Below are 17,349 nucleotides of genomic sequence, written 5' to 3' on the forward strand. Positions count from 1 at the left end.
CGAAGAAAGACTGAATCCTCCAACTACCACATGCGTGAGCTTGGAAGTGGCTCGCACCCCACTCGAGTCTTCAGATGAGTCTGCAGCCCCAGCTGACGCCCTGGCTGAGACCCAGGGGCAGAGGCGTCCAGCTTAGCTGTCCTGCCTTCCTGACCCACAGAAATGGTATTTGTTATTTTAAGCCACCGAGTTCTGAGTGAGTTGTTACACAGCAATAGATAACTAACTTAGTAATCAATAAATATCTTTTACATGGATAATCAATGAGTTTGGGCTCTGAGTTCGACCTCCTATGTAACCGCCTTCCATCCAAAATGCCCTTCTCTGCTGACTGCTGTGACATGAACTCCACTAATACTCTCTCCTCTCAGAAACTGGTTTTTCCCAAAGAGCACTGCTGGTAGTTGACAATGACATGGGTCTTCAGACCATCATTCCGTGCAACCACAAAAACAGAAGCAAAGAACAATCGGTCTGTGTGCGTACAGAGCCCAGGGCTCTGCCCTTCTGGATGGATTCCTGGCAAGATCATCATAGTGAATACACCAACACCATGTCCCATGAGGGTTCGGCATTTCCTCGTTTACTCCTCACAACAGGCACTGTTTTAATTCCCATTATACAGATGAGGAAACTGAGGCACGGGGGGGTAGTTAACTTCCTGCTAATAAGTGGCCAAACTGGGATTCAAATCCGGTCTGGCTCATAACCACCTGGGACTTCAGCACAGAATTCTCTTCAATGACACCAGGGTTTGTCCACCTCAGCGCTACCGACTTGTAGGGTTAGATAATTCCTTGAGGGGGGAGCTCTCCTGTGCACTGCAAGACACTGTAGGATGCTTACCAGTGTCAGTGGCCTCTACCAGTAGATGCCAGTAGCCTGTCTACTCCCACCGTGATCACCAATATGTAACATATTTATGTCTCCAGGTATTGTCAGAAGTCTCCTGGGGATACCCAAACTCTCCCCAGCAGACAAGCACTGCTCTCCAGTCCGGGAAGAGGCGGGCATGATCCCAGTGGCTGACCGGGGGGACCTTGCAAATGGCCCCACCTGTGAGGTACACAAGAGCAGAGGAATGACAGAGGCTTTCGAGTCAGACAGCCGCTGTGAATCCCAGCTTGGGAAGTCCTTCTAACCTCCCCGCACCTACCTAGACACTCGATAAAAGGGGGCCGTGGCTGTGTCTGCCAGGACAGCTCTTCAGCATGGAGAACAGCTCTGGCTCCTTATTCAGCCTCTGCCAGGCTCCCCGCAGACCGAACACAAATGAAGACATCCCGGCGGCAGCCCTCCCCTCCGCGAAGCTTTTCTTTCTGGGCCTTCATTCTTTCCTAGTGCATCCCATGGCCTCTAGAGCCTTCTAATCACTTATGCCAAAGCCACCAATTAATTTGCTGTATCCGTGGTTTCAGGACAAGAAAAGACCAAGTGTCGCCCTCCTGTCCCCCATCCCCTCCCCTCAACCAAAGTTCAGGGTTTTCTGATTGAAATTCACCCCTACAAATGTTGCTGTGCTGTTTTTCCCAATGAAATCAATTGAATCCAATTGATCTTGGCCCCGTTTTGCATTCCTCCTACAGCTCCGTGTGTGTGCGAGCGCATGCGTGTGTGCACGCACACGTACGCCAGGCTCTCCTGTGTGTGCTGTCTGGGAATTACTCTCTAGTTATCTTGGACATGCATGACCTGTCTCTCCAATTGGATTAGGGGCCATGTTTTCTACTGCCTTTGTAACCACACAGTGCCTGGTACAAACCTATGCACACAGTAGGCACTCAATAAAGGCTTGTTGGTGAATGCTAGAGATTATAGAATTGCCTTTCAACAACCCCTGTCCTCGCCCCACCTGCCATCCAGCATCCCCGCTGAGACAGGCTGCCCCTGGTGGTCTCCACACCAGCTCCCGGAGGCAGCTCTTCAGCTGCCCGTTGGCAATAGGATCTCGCCCTCCAAGTTAACAAGATCACCAGCCCAAACCAGAGAGAACCCTGGAGCCTCCCTGAGTCACAACCGGGAAGTCGAGATATTAAGCCATCTGCCTGTTGGAAGCTACTTTCCAAGCCAATTAGGGATAATTTTAGGAGAGCAGGTTCATGAGATGTAACATCAAATGCTCTCCTCTGAAATGAAGGCTTACTATAGGATTGACTTCTCCAGAGCAAACAAGTTTTGCTGGAAAATTATAATGAACACTTGGTGATGCAGAGAACCGCTCCGTCGGGCTATAACTACTCCCAAGTGCCCCACTACTCGGGGTGGTTAAGAAATTATTTTAAAGCCCTAAGATGCTGAAGTTGAAAAAAGCACTCCAAAATGAGTCAGAAGGACCCGGGCTATGGTCTCAACATCCGTGTCTAATTAAGCTGAGCGACCTTGGGCGGATAATACCATCAGTAAGACTCAGTTGCCTTGGCCTTGAGCAGAGGGAAGTGGATAGGCAGGAGAGGGAAGGACTCCTGTTCTCTCTCTCCCCTCGCTTCCCCCCTTCCCTTTACCTCTGTCTTTCTGTCTCCCCCCACCCCACCCCCTGCCTCAGTATGCTACAGGCACTCCCCACTTTGTAAGGCTGTTACGAGTCTTGAGATCCCAAGCTGGACGGAGCAGCTTTGCAAGGTACAGTCTGTGAGGTCCTGAGGAACGTTCAGTGCTGGTCTGGGGTGGGGGGGGCTTTATAGCAGTTTCACGAATTAACATAAACCAGGCCTCAAAGGAATCAGATAGCTGGAAAACACAAAAACTGAAGCTATAGATACCCCGTGGCTGAGAACATTGCCGGACGGGAAGTCACAGCACATACCTCCTAGAACTCCAAGGGAAAGGCCAGGTATTTTAAAACTGACTTTGAGATGTTTGCATGGACCACTCTTTTACCAGAATGTACACCCTCATCACGTCAGGTTTGGGTTAATATTAAATTATGTTGTAGTTGGTGAACAAGTAACGAACAGCTCAAAGCAACAGCCAGATGCTGGCTGGGAAGGACCCCAGATCTGCCCTCTGTGTACCCCCACTTCCCCGTGCTCCCATCCGTGCCCACCAGAAACTGGGAGCGCTGTGGGGGAAATCCCCAGTGGACTCATGGAATGTTCCTAAACTAATGGCAATGTTACTTCTGTGAATTCAGACACTTATCCAGGTGATGAAGCCCTAACTTTCTGGCGGGGGGTAAACTCACTAAGCAATGACCTTAACTTAGTAAATTAATTCCAAAGCACAATTGTTTTCAATCTTCATTTGAAATCAGCCTTCGTTAATCTAGATTTAATGGCATATGAAATGGAAATTCCCTTAATAAAATAAGTTATGAATATTTATCATCCCATTTTACCTGAAAATTGAATAATTCATCAATTAACTCTACTATTAATTATTTAATGCAAAATTAACAAACTGCAAAACTCTGACGTATCCTTGCAGGCCCTCTGGCCCTGGAGAAATGGTGGACCATGGGTCACTCCAGACATGAGCTAACGGGACACAGGAGTTAAGGTTGGAAGTTTTTATAGGAAGCGAGAACCACTGACTCGTAAAGGGAAGGATTTTCTTCTCAGCTTGGAATTCTGTACCACGGCCAAAAAAGAACTCAAAGTTTGGCAGTTGTTTCAAGGGAATATTTCTCCCGTGCGTCCCCTCTGTCATCCGTCACTATCACACTGTTGTCAATATTTTTCTACCGCGTAGATGTGGTGTGAGGCTATCGCGCCCAGCAAGGCACCGGGGACCACGGCCACCCCTGGAGCCTCGGCCGGGCCCCCAGTGTGAAGCGGAGCAAGGAGGCTGTGAGGAGGCAGAACGCAAGGGACCGAGGGGCCCGTGGGGGTGGCGGCAGCCGAGGCGGGGCTACCGACATTCTAAGGGAATCGAAGCTTTGGGCTCGGAGCTGCTGAGCCCCCCGTCAGCCAGGGCGGCCGAGAGTTCTTCCGACTCTCTCAACTCTCAACGCCAGATCATACCTTGTCCCCGGAGAGGACAGCAGCTAACGGGACGCGGCAGGTTCAGAGGGACAGTCTTTCTGTCAGTAGCGCGGATACCTGCAGAGGTGAGGGAGAGCTCCGGGTTTCCCTGCACCTCCGTCCTTGTCCTCGCCGTGCGTGCTCCGCTTCCGGGGCAACCGGGATGGGGCTGTTAATCATCCGGCTCCTTCACCTGCCCTGCTCAAAACCCTCCCCCAGGTGTCCCCGATGGCTCTGGCATTATCCCCAGATCTTTGCCTGGTGTGCGGCCCTCCCTGCCCTCAGCCGCACCCGCCCCTCCAGCACCGCCCTCCGCCTGCGCTCCCCACCGCCCCCACCACCTCCAACAAGGACTTCATCCAGCCTCACACGTCCCTCACGCCACGCCCCCAACATACACGCACACTCACGCGCTTGCACACACGCACACGGACACACACATGTACACATGCACACACACACACACTCAGCCCCTCATCTGTCCGTCTCTGCCCAAAGTCTGGCCTTTCAGGAAAGCGGCCCACCCATCCCTCTCTCCCCGCTCTGGAGGGGCAGCCTCCCCCGCACTCGTCGCTCCTAGCATTCCTCCAAACCGCCCTCGTTTCACGCTCCCTGACTCACCCGCACATCCCCACCGGCCAGCCCCGCCCGGGGCGCACAGCGGGCCATCAGAGCCCTTCCCTGAAGAAACAGGTGAACAGAGCAGACCAGCAATGACATGAGGGGACAACGCGGTGTTGTGCGGTTCGGAATAAAAGGGCTCGTGCGTAACCCCGTTGTCTTGCCCAGCAGAGCCCCTTCAAGCCCCAGATGGGAGGAGCGGGGACAGCATCCCCCAAAGTTGCTGGACGGGATTAATTCCTGGGAGCCTGCGACAGTGGCGGCAGAAGAGCCACGGGTGTGCGTGTGGGAAGCCGCATGGAAACGGCGCGTTCCGCAGCGCAGGCTGTGCTCCGGGACAGATGCGCGTGTGCCCGTCTCTTTCCTCTCCTCTGCCACCGCACACGGTTTCCTTCTTGCCCTGATCTCACTGCCTTTCTCCACGGCTTCTCCCTGAACCCTGGCGGGGGTCTGGCTTCCCCGGCACTGTGGCCTGGCCGCCCCCTGCCGCTTGACCCACAGATCCCATGCCACAGAGGCAAATCGGTCCTGTGCCTCATGAGCCCCCACCAACACCCGCCCCCACATTCCTACCGACCTCGTCGGGGCTGCCAGGGGAACAGCAACGCAGCCGCCCAGAAGCCACCTCGGTGAGGGCCGCAGCGTTTGGCTCAGCCAGGACCCGCTCCCCGACTCTCGCAGCTGCCCTCCCCCTGGGCTTGGGTCCCCCCTGACCCCAGAGGCCCCTCCGACGAAGCAGCTCGATCCGCGGTGAGTTCCCCACTCGGGGAGGTCAGGGCAGTCATTACAGAAGAATTTATCTCTTCTTTTAGGAGAAATTGCATTTCATTCCATCTTATTAAATTGGTGAATGAAAAGAAGGAAAATTTTCCCAGAAGTATCGCTCGTACAAAAGAGAGCAGGGACTGAAGGACTGTGAGTATACATGTGTGTACACGTGTGTGCATGGGAGTTGTGCATTTATGTATGTCCTATACATGTGTATATGTGCCCAAGAGTGTGTGTTTCTGTAGGTGTGCGTGTGTAAACATGTGTGTCTGCACATGCACATGCCTATACCCGTCTGTGCATACATATGTCCACGCATGTATTAAATATGTACACAGATGCACCTGTGTCTGTGTGTGTCTACAGGTGTGCATGTGTGTACCATGGGTGTGTGTGCATGTGTGGATGCCTAAACATACACACACCACACAAAGCAACAGTTCACATGGCAAGTGGGATATGCCGGAGAGCTGGAGAACCACGAAAGGTTTTCTTCCTTTGTTTTTGGTTATTCTCCATTTTTTTTAAAGTCCCATCATAAAGGACTGTGGGGACTCTAAGAACAGCAAAGACAGTCACAGCTCCTAACCAGACTGAGAACAGTGGGAGAACCTCCCACCCAGAGTACCAGCTAATCTGGGAATTACTCCTTACACAGAAGACCATGATTTGCAAAGAATGGTCTCTCCGGAGAACGTGCCTTCCCACCCGGCAAAGCCGCTAGGCACGCGGGCAGCTCCTTTTCCCTGCAGCCAGCAACAATTTATTAGATCAGAATTGATCTGCAGGAAATACCACAGACACCAGCCCGGGCCGTCGGAAACACCAGACAATCCTAATTTTCCGCGTGCAGGAGGGGACTGAAGACAGGAAGAAAGAACCGGCAGGAGCAGAAACAAAACCAGACCGCGGGGCGGGGGGCAGGCACTGATAAGGACTGTAAGTGCCGTCTGCAAGTGTGCGCACAGTGCCAGCACTGTCTCACTCGTAACAGTCCTCACTGCAGGGTTATCCCGCACAGAGACACCGGCAGGAGCCCCCGGGCCAGCGGTCTCCATGGGTGCCCCAGCACCGCACCTTGCACCACGGGGGCCCAGATGAGAGCACCCCGCCCGCACAACCCAAGGGAGACATGCTCATAGCCACATAGAGCTAGAACGCATTGAGGCACACGGTCAGATGACAGGCATGGCATACCACAGGGCCCCCAGCAGCCCCCAAACCCCTAAAATTCTGCCCAGTGAGAGGCCACGCCACACCCCTTGTGCTGACACCAGGAAAGGCTCTAAACCAAGGGCAGGACAGTGAAGCAGGAGAGGCACGTGTTGGGGGTGTGGTGTCCGCACGCCTCTGGCTGCAGCCTTGCACACGAGAGGTGTGTGCATCGCGGCAATAGGATTTCCTGGGCCCTGAGTGCGTTGTGCATTTACAAACCTCAAAATGACATTATGAGGCTCTTCTCCCCGAAAAAGAGAGACAGAAAAAAATAGCGGGAGTGAAACAGCAAGGGAGACTGAGCGCTCACGAGCCGCAGGGGCGGGGCCGGCTCCGGCACAGCCAGCCACAGAGGAAGGAAAACAGGTCCAGACCCGCAAGGACGGGGCGGCAGGAGCAGAGCTGGGACTGGGACAGAGATGTCAACACATCCCAGCAGAGCAGACACAGCCCAAAGCCACGTGCCCCACAGGGGACACGGAGCACAGCAAGTCCACTTGCCCGCGGAGCCCAGGCCGACTGGCAAACCGCGAGAATTAGGTGCCAGAGAAGGCAGAGGTTGGAAATGAGGTGGGAGACAGGGAGAGGTCGCAGGTCTGTGCAGGGAGCGGTCAGGCCCTCCCAGAGCCCCACACCTATCCCAAGCCGCCAGGCAACCACCTGGCTTCTCTGCCGCTATTGGAGACACATTTCTTCTCTGGAGAGAGAGACCCTTAAAAAATCCCGGGACTTGAAGACCACGGAGGAGAGGCAGGAAACAAAGATGCAAACTGGGGGGACTCACTAACTCATGGTGACATTGCAAGCCCCTTCCCTGCCTGGTTCCCAGACCACTGGCAGCACCTGGGAGACCCCAGCCCGTGCCTCCAGACCTCAGCGCCCAGAGGGGCTGAATCTCAGAATTCCGCAACCAAAGCCCTTGGGTGGGGGGGCTAAGGAAAGTGCAGCAGGCAGCAGGGGAGAGAACTGAGCCCTCATTTAGCCTATGAGGAAGTCAAAAGACAACCGCCCAAACCTGACAAAGCAAGAAAGAGCAGAGGAACACACGGAGAAGACCGGGAGGTAAATCTCAGCGCTGCGGGAATGACAAGTGGCGGCTCCTGGGATGCAGGTCTGGGCCGAGGGGCCGAGGTCTGCTGCTCCTTCTTCCAAGCCCTTTAGGGCCTTTTGACTCGTTAAACTATGTGCATGGATATTTTTGACAAAAAGGAAACTAGGGAAGGAAGCGGGAGTGGGAACCGGGAGCAAGCAGCCGCCTGTCCCAGGGAGGACAGACATAAAGGTCCATTCCCTCTCCCTGCTCCCTCCGGGAAGGAGGCCCAGGACTCGCTGCCCTGGCCCCTGGAACCAGGAGCTACGTGATGAAAGCTGGCCCAGCTGCTGCTAAGCACAGACGAGCCCCCCGCTTCCCCCTGCCCACCCACAGAGGGGACAGCAGCGGAAACCTCCCAGGGGAACCAGGGTCGCAGGGACCTGGGCAGCCCCCCTCCCACACGCAGGGTTCCCGGAGAGGCGGCCTCCGACGGCACCCCCCCCCCTTCGTCTCCTCTGCAGTCCGTGATTCCGGATAATGAACTGGAATCTGGGACAGACCCGCTGCCACACGGAGGCTAGGGATTTCCCCACCACTGTCGAGACACCACACGCTTTATCCATCAGGATCCAGGTCACGGCTAATTCCCTTCCTCACCGGGAAAGGTCTCAAAACCACAGGACGCTGAGGCAGACGCCTCCCGGGAAGGTCCCGGGGCACAGGGCAGATGGGGCCTCGCAGACGTCTCAGGCAGCAGACACCACGGCTGCAAACCCCCTCGCTCGGCGCTTGCTCTTTGGTTAATGATGATAGTTCGCACTTGGTCAGGGATTTGCTCAATATTTTGGGCGAACGCTGAAATGGATCTAACATGACACATCGCTGTGTTAATTTGATAGCGGGTCCCCAATTCAGCAAAACGCAAAGGTCGCCACATTGAAACGACTGCTGACCCAGTTTATTTTTTCTTTGCAGCCGCGAAGAACGGAGTCCTTGAAACGATGTAGGTAGAAGGGCTGCCCTGTCAAACTCCGTCCCCCAACAGAACCCCCTCCACCCAAGCACGCGCGCGCGCACACTCCAGCCAATCCCTGACCCCCGGCCCTGCCCAACTAGACACAGAAAGAAGCTGCTATGGGAATCTTTTTTTTAATCGTCAAATACAAGCAACGTGAAATTTACCTTTTTTACCACTTTGAAGTGTACAGTTCACGGCACTAAGTTCATCCACAATGCGGTGCAGCCGTCACCAGCATCCGTTCCCAGAACTTCCTCCTCTCCCCATGAAATGCTCACCCCACATCCCCGTACCCCGCCCCTGGCTCCCACCTGTCTTCTCTCCGTCTCTGTGAGTCTGACTCCCCTGGGACTTCACAGAGTGCAGTCACACGGGGTCTGACCCCCTGTGGCAGGGACACTCAAGGGAGCGAGGGTCCTCGAGCTGCAGCCAGGCTGCGGGAACCGTGTGTCAGGACTTCTCCGAGGTTTACTTCTGCGAAGTCTTTAATCACCCAAAAACGACCTCTCCAGGTGACTTTTGCAATTCTATTCTGGTCTCTCAAGCACCCTCCCCAGCAACAGGGGTTGACCAGGGATCCCATGCCCTGCAGGGGGCCAAGGGTCAGCCCCACGGGCCACTTACGGAGGCCCTGGCACAACACAGCACCGACTTCACGGGGACAGGCCTGGGGCCGGATCAGACTGGCTTTCCAGCTAGAGCCCCGAGCCCACACCCTGGTTCTGCCCCGAGCCTACACCCTGCCCTGTGCCCCATCGAAGTTCCCCTGTGCACTAGCCATTCAGAGACAAAAGAGGCAGCATGACCCAACGGCAGGGGCTCCCATCTCCCCGTGGAGGCAGGACTGCCGTACAGATGGCGGCTGAACTGTCACACGGCTGGCGATACAGCACATGTGGGCAGCAGAAGCTGACAGTGACAAGGCTCACTACATTTCGGTGCATCTGCGGGGCCTCCCAGAAAGGGGTGAGACTCGAGGGACGGGCAGACTAGGCTGGACATGGAGCATTCTCAGTCTGAAGGCAAAAATAGGGGCCACGGATATGTGTTTAGAGAGCAGGAAGCAACCGCCTAAGTAGTAGGTGCTTTGAGGTGGGAATCAAAGGGAGGTACTGAAGAAGACGGTTGAGGCAGGACAGCGACCTTGAATGTGACACCAGAGGGGGACTTGACACATAGGAAATCTCCAAGGCATTGGAGGGGAACAATGGTGCCACAAAGGAGCATTGTAGGGCAGCTGGTGCAGGGAAGGGGTCCAGCCCAGAGAGGGAAGCGCAGCAGGAGCGGTTCCCCTAATCTAAGGTTGACAGCGGTGGTACGGACAACCTGGGGGACTGCAGATATGAGCTACAGTCCAGAACATGGGCAGAAGCATTCGCTACCTCCATGCAGGGACAAGAGTCCTGGGGTGGGGGGAGGACATGGTAAGAAAGAGCAGAGGACAGAGGACTCAGTGGCCACCCTCCCGCCCCGCCACCACTGGGAGCACAAGAAACAATGGACAGTGAGGTCCAGGAAGATGAGAGAGGGACAGTGGGGTGTCTCCGGGTGTCACATCGGTCTTCTCAAAACTTGGGTCTCGCTTTCCTTCTCCCTCCTTCCAGAGTCCCTCCCTAGACTTGGCTGTTTTACTGCTCATTGACCAAGAAGCACTCAGTGCTCATTATAGGAAAATTCTATTACTAGACCTTTAGTGCTTCAGTGTTAGGTGCTATCTATATAAATCTAATTAATTAATTAGATAATTAATAGCATCTTCCGGCTTCCTTCTAACCAGTAAACACAGGATTCCTGGGAAGGAAAGGCTTCCAGTTCCATACAGAGCTCTGCATGTTCCCGATTTCCAGGGAAGGCTGCACGTTTCCCAGGGGAGGAGCGACGCATTCTTGGGATTGCTGAACTCTGCAGGCCGCCTCCCTGTGCCCTGCTCCACTCTGCGGTCTGCACTACGGGCAGGGTGCCGTTTTCCCACACTGCCTGCCGCCGCCGGGAGGCTAAGTCCCGTGCTGGAGGGCAGCATGGGAACGCACCCGACGGACGCACCCGAGCCACGCTCACCGACGCAGGGGAGCTTTGCCCGGCACCCGGCTCTCCCGGGTGGCTCAGAAATCTTGGCGGTGGGAGGTGGCAGGGAACAGCGAAGTCCCGCATCGGACCACCTTCAAACCCCACACCCACACAGTGGGACAGCATAAAAGCTAAGATGATGTGCCTTGCCGGAAGATAACCACGGACTCAAGTTCCAGTTCCAACATCTGCTGTGCAATCTCGGACAGATGGCATACCCTCTCTGCATCTCGCTGCCGGGCAGGGCAGTTGAAAGGATCTAAGAGCACAGCACCAGGTCAGTTAACCGATCCGGGGACACACAAAACAGAAACAGGATGGGGCAAGCCCAGATCTCTTCCTTCACACACTCAAGACACGTCTTCTGTCTCAGGCTCATTCGCGCCACAGACGCACACTGAGGCCCGACCGCATGTCCAGCGCGGTCCCAGGCACGAGGGGTACCCCACGAGCACACCAGCACCGGCGGTACTGTCACTTTGGGGGAGAGGAGGTCAGACCAAGAATAAATGAATCAGACAAATAAAAAGATGAAATACATTGTGTGTCAAATGGCGGCAAGTGCTCCGGGGAAACATAAGAAAAAAGAAGAAAGGAGGTCTGGCAGAACGGGAGGGGTGTGGTTTTAAATAGCGTGTTCAGGGAAGACCTTGCCGAGAAAGTGACACCAAATCAAGGCCAGAAGGAGGAGCTGGAAGAACATTCTAGACCGAGGGGGGAGGCTCCTCATTCCAAGACTCTGAATTCACCTGGTGGGGTGGGGAGTGTGGAGTTCCCCAGGGCCTCCAAACGGTATTATTACAGTGCTGAGCACACAGCAAGTGCCAAATAGAGACGTCCTGAAGGGTGATTTTTCAAACTGCCGTTTCCAGAAGGTCCCAGTTGCTGATAATACAATATGGGCTGTTTAAACATTCAACACTCAACCCTGTCACGGGGCCGCCACCGCCCCCGAGGCCCCCAACCCTGGGAGCCTCCTTGTAGCACACCTCATTATGAAACAGGTGAGGGGGGCTCCTGGGACCTTCTCTGTAATTAGGACAGTATCTGGGCAAGGGCTATATTTATAACCCCCAGCCATCAGCAAGCCACCGAGACAAGGCATGGGTCCCTGTGCAGCTCCCTACACCAACATCTATATGTGAACTGATTACCACAATTAATTTAATAGGGATTCCTCCACACAAACAATGTATCATTTTATTAGGAAACTCTATAAATGTCAGTGGTGCAATTCATTTTTATTAATTTTCCAAAATGAAATTAGCAGTGGCGGTGGCACACAGAACTCGCATTGCCTTCTCATTCAGCGGAGTATTGGTGTCATTAATTCCTTAGTACCAGGAGGCCGGTTTGTATGAACTCAGCAGTTAACTGCACCAATTAATTTCAATACTAGGGACGGGAGGGGGGCACCCAAACTCAACTCAACAACTAATTTAGGAAGGTCCTTGAACAACCACAGCAACTTCTCCCTCCTCCTGGGACGAGAAGCCTTCAAGTGTAAACACGGAGTGGGTATTATAATACTAATAGGAAACGTTCCGTCTTTACCCTCTGCCTTGAGGAAAGAAATTTGTCTTCCCGAAGCCTGGAGAGACTCTGGCAGATGTCTCTGAAGTTGCAGCCTCCGGCGGGCCCAGGGACCACCCCTTGCAGACAAGAGGAATGGGAACGTCCGCGGGCAACCACACTGAGCCTCCCAGCGCACAGAGAAAGCCAGATCACGAGTACAGTCTCCCTCGATCCTCGTGATGGCCCAGTGAGGACAGGGGCATCGAGTCCATCTCATACATGGAGAAGAACAGAGGGGCTTTTAGTGAGGCACTAAAATGACTTTCTACAAGTCCCAGAGTGATCAAGGGACCCGGGTTTGTCAATATCCAACTACCCCCATTCCCTCTCAGCGGCACGCACGCCCCTTGTGCCTCGGGATGGGAAGTCTCCTGGCTCTATTTATACTCCAAAAAGTCAAGTGAGTCAGGCATGACCGTGAGTGACATTCACTTCTCAACTGAAACCCAAACTCTGAAGGCTGAAACACGAGGCAAAATCCCCGCTTGAAATGTTTTACTGATCTGCAGTCGGGGGGTGTTCTAAAACACAGCACTTCTCTGCGTATCTGAAATCAGATGTCTGGCCCGGGACGCATTCCGGAGAATCTCACTCTCTAGCTAGAGGAAGCTCTTTCCTCCCACTTAGATTCAAGCAGGGTTCCGCTGAGGAGTGAGGTGCGCACAGATAGCTGCAGGCTGCTTGAGATGAAGGCACTGTTGGGAGTCAGGAAATAGTGCAGAGACAGAAATCGGACAGACTCGCCTCCCCCACCCCACCCCAGAAACCAGGGCAGCAGCTCTCAAAGTGAGGCCCCAAGACTGGCCGTGTGCTGGCTCCTGGGAACTTGTTGGGAATAACAGGTGCCCAGGCCCCACACCAGGACCAGTGAATCGGAGACTCTGGGGGACGGGGCCCCGGTGTGTGCATTTCAGCAAGCCCTCCAGCGGGTCCCGGTGCCTGCTCAAGTCTGGGAATGTCCGCCCTGGAAGAAGATGTCCCCAGAAGAAAGAAGAGCCGAGTGTGTCAGGCTTTCCACAGCTGGGGACACGGCTGTGTTCCCCAAATAGCTGACTGCATCACCATTCACTCAATCACCCCGCCCCCTCCCGCACGCCACGGAAGAAAGTCCTTCTGGGCCCTGCTCTTATTGCGCTTGGCCACAGGAATGGCTTCGGCTAATGGATTTGTGAGCGGGTGCGACCTAGGATGCCACAGCCCGCCGGACCCTCATTATGCCTACGCGGGTTGCCTTAGGCTTTTAAGCCCCTGCCATGCTCCATGACCATATGTCCCAGGCTATGGATGCTTCCTCAGATCCCAGAACAAAAAGACCCATGGAGCAGTCCTAAACCCAACCAAAGCCACAGCAAACCCACACATCGTGAGCAACGGGGAAGAAGTCTGCTGTTCCGAGTCACTGCATCTGGAGCTTGTTTCGTAGAAAACACGACTGCAGCAGAGCTGGCTAATGCAACCCGCCTGGTTTTAGAGCAAAGGAAATCGTGGCCCCAGAAGGCTGAGGCGTTGAGAACATCCTGCAGAGGGACACGGGCTGGAGGGGAAAAAGAATCAGTGCCAACCCCTAGCCCCACCCCTAGCCCCAGCTGTGGAGATGCGAATCTCAGAACTAACTTCCTCCTCAATACCCTCCAACCTCTTCCAAAATGGACCTTTCTGTCCTCATCAAAATGATGCTAACCAGTAAAAACTGAAGCCCAATAAAGTTGTTCAAAGTACCGTCCAGAACGAGTAAACAGTCTAGAGGCTAAGACCCTCTTTCCTCCATGGCTCAGAAGGGGTAGCGGTCGAGGACCTGGCCAAGGGGGCAGAGGACACACAGCCCTGCCCCTCCCCCGGGTCTCCGTTAACCTACCTGGAGAATTGGGTGCTTGCACCCCTACTGAGACCGAGCTTCTCCCTCTGAAGTCACACCCGCGGCCCCATCACCGTGGGAGCCGCGCTCCGGCTGACACGCGTCACACCGACAAGTGCCTGGCCCTGTCACCACTAATGGAAAGGGGGTGGCAATTGCTGGCCATGGATTTCCAAGGCTCTAAAGTGTACCACACCAACAATGATACTGGAGGGCAGGGGAGGAGAGAAGAGGCTGCCTTTTAAACACACCCTAACCTCACCGTGGTTTACACAGCGGCGTCAACCCCCCGGCAGGACACAAGCCGGCCTCGTTGTCACCGATGCCCCACGGCCCGGAGCAGTGGCAGTCGGAGGTTCAAACTCATTCACTGTACAATAAACCGTAATCGGAGCCCCTGCTTCCGACTTGGAAGATCTTCTCACCACCACCAAAATTAACTCGGCCTTCAGTTGTAAAGCACGTTGGGATGAACGTGCACAGTTAAGGTAGTTTCCCATATAAAGAGTGGGCTTCTAGAGAACACGGGGGCAGGTGGGCACATTCCCCAAACAAACCTCCCCTGATGTTCCCACCTGCCAAGGCTTTCAGAGCCACCGGTTGGGGGGCCCAGTGTTAAGCTATCCCGTTAAAAGTCCCAACTCATGTGACAGCAGCCACACTGTTTTTAAGCTGCCTGATTGTGTTCACGGCCATGGCCATAGGTCTGCTCAGGAGACCTCAGTGTCGCGCACTATCAAAGGCAACATGGCACACTCCACTTGCCCATGAATTGACTTGCCAAACCAGGTAGTCAATGAAAATCAATCCATTTACCGTACATCGCTGAAAAGCTGCGAGATCTGGGACATTACCTTGTCTTAGGGGAGGTGGTTAGCCATTCTTCGTGCTTCTCAAATGTTATTAAATAAGCTGCAATTTCCTGAAACAGAAGAATAAAACAATAATAACAACAATTAGCTCATGTCAGCTCCCGAGGGGTAAGAAAGTTCTTATTCCTTCCCAGCTCTCGCCTCCCTGGCAGGGCTGGACCCCCATCTCTGCTGGAAAATGTTTGACTTGGAGGGTGCTTCTATTTTGAATTTGTTAAGCCCCTTCCGTTCAGCCCGCCGTACAATAATAATCAACGCACTGGATTTCAGAAGATGAGTCGGTAGCAAAGACAAAGCTATTTCTCTGTGGGAGGACAAACATCAGACACCGTTTCAGATACTAAATGTCACTAATTTGAAGGAGGGACAAACACGTGCCAACAACAGGTCCGCACTCGGGCAAGGTCGTCATTGGGGTGTTTCGTCCGTCTTCTTCTGAAGCCAGACTCATCCTTCACCACTGTCACGGGAGACGTCATGTTCCCGCCACCTGATTCCCACGCCCCTGTGCCAAATCACACAAAGATTAAAAAGGAAAGATAAAGCCATGTTCCAGAGCGAGAGAGAGAGAGAGAGAGGTTAACCTTTCCCCCCACTGATAACTTAATCTATTGAGTCGTGCTTCTGAAAGAAGAGCCATGTCAGCAGAGTTTAAGGCAAAGATGGAAAAAATGTGGGCACCTGAAGGTAAATTAAATATTTATAAACACAACAACATCGCTGCAGATAGAATTACTGATTTATTAATAATTTCCATAAAAAGCCAGTGGGTGACATCAACATAAGTCATTGCTCCAGCTCTGGGGCACGATATGGCCCATTACTTTCAGCTCCAAACGGATCTGCTAACATGAAATTGGCAGGGATTGGGAGTTAAATTAAGGCCGGACTAGTATACATTTCCCTTGATCTTGGTGATGATACAACACAGAGCTGCTGCCCTTGACTATCAAAACATGCAGAGAGGAGCCTCCGTCTCAACTTCCTCCGCAGCTGGGGTGCCCAGAGGGCTCGTGATGAAGCAGCAGCCCATCCGCCCAGAGGCCCTAAGCCCCACTCTGCGGTGAGCCTCCTCCGGGCCTGGACATAACGGGACTGTGACCTGTGACCTGTGACCAGAGACGCTCAACCTGCCCTTGAAGCAAAGAGGAGCCTCTCAGCAAAACCAGGTCAGCAGAGCAGGTTAAACCAGAAAACACCACCCACACAGTGTGGCCTGAAGACCACAGGCTCAGGCGGAGACCAGGATCTCATATCATCACAGACAGCAGCCACTACTCCCAGGTGGCCAGTGAGGTGACCCAGAGTCCATACCGCCTCATTCCAGAAGCCCACATCTTTCACCAAGAACCTGGCAAGCGGAAACCCGGGGCCCAAATGGACAGGTTCTTCTCACTGATGGCCACTGAAGAAATGGATGGACAAGCACCCTGCTCTCTCTCAACTCTGGGCCTTTTCTGTTCCACACTCTGTTTCTTCTCCTTAGAAAACGCCTGCCCTGAGGCCTCACCATAGACAGACAGCCGGCCCTCCTGACTATCCACGGCGGGGTCGGCTGCCCATCCTGCGTGGTCTCTTGGCACTGCACCTTCCAGTCCCTGTGATTTGTCCCTTGGCGTCCTAATTGCTTGCTTACTTGGATGGCAACCCCCACTGGATCACGAGCTCCTCGAGGGCAAGGAAGATGTCATCAGTGATGTATCCCCAGGACCTAACGGTGTCCTGACAGGTGTTGGTTAGGCAGATGGATGAGTGGGTGGGGGGGGTGGGGGGGGAGTAGAGGGGAAGGGAGGAGGAAGAGCAGGTGTGAGAGAAACAAATGGGCAGGTAGAAGTGAGCCCGTGTGGCCACGTGCCTGTGTTCTACGGCTGTCCTGTGCTCGTATAGGTTTGTTATTAGGTGAAGTCATAGCTCAAAAGCAGCAAAATGCAGCGGCTCCTAAATAAACCCTTGCCAGGGCTTTCAGGACCTCCACAGCACAGCAGCAAGGTGACGTAGTATCACGGTTAAAAACACAGGCTTTGGAAGCAAACAGACCTGGCTTGGGGCACTGGCTCTGCCACTCATTAGTGGTCTGGTCTTGAGCCCATTGCTTTCCCTGTAGAAACCTCGGTTTTCTATGAAACGGAGATAGGACCACCTCGTGGGGCTCTTACAAGGAACTACAAGTCCTAATACTCTGGCCGGCCCGAGCGGCACACAGCAATGTCCCCCCCCCCCCCAACCCCACCACCAACCACAGCTAGTGCAGTGCTCATTATGGGGCCCTCATGGTGTGAGCTGCCATCTGGAGGCCCCCGATGAGGGAGCAGGTACCAAAGGGGTGCAGCTCCGAAGCTGTCAGCCCTGCCAGGCTGACCTCCACC

The 17,349-nt window shown here is 54.1% G+C and overlaps 1 protein-coding gene across 1 annotated transcript in view; it reads right to left on the minus strand.

Moving 5' to 3' along the window:
• Positions 1-17,349, minus strand: part of CAMTA1 (calmodulin binding transcription activator 1) — an 814,502-nt gene that overhangs the window by 518,916 nt on the left and 278,237 nt on the right. Inside the window, exon 4 of the mRNA XM_080800235.1 lies at positions 14,966-15,033. Coding sequence (XP_080656361.1) covers positions 14,966-15,033 — 68 coding nt within the window. The remainder of the gene's footprint in view (positions 1-14,965; positions 15,034-17,349) is intronic.

Source organism: Martes martes (genome assembly GCF_963455335.1).
Source record: "Martes martes genome assembly, chromosome: 4".
Taxonomy (NCBI): Eukaryota; Metazoa; Chordata; class Mammalia; order Carnivora; family Mustelidae; genus Martes; species Martes martes.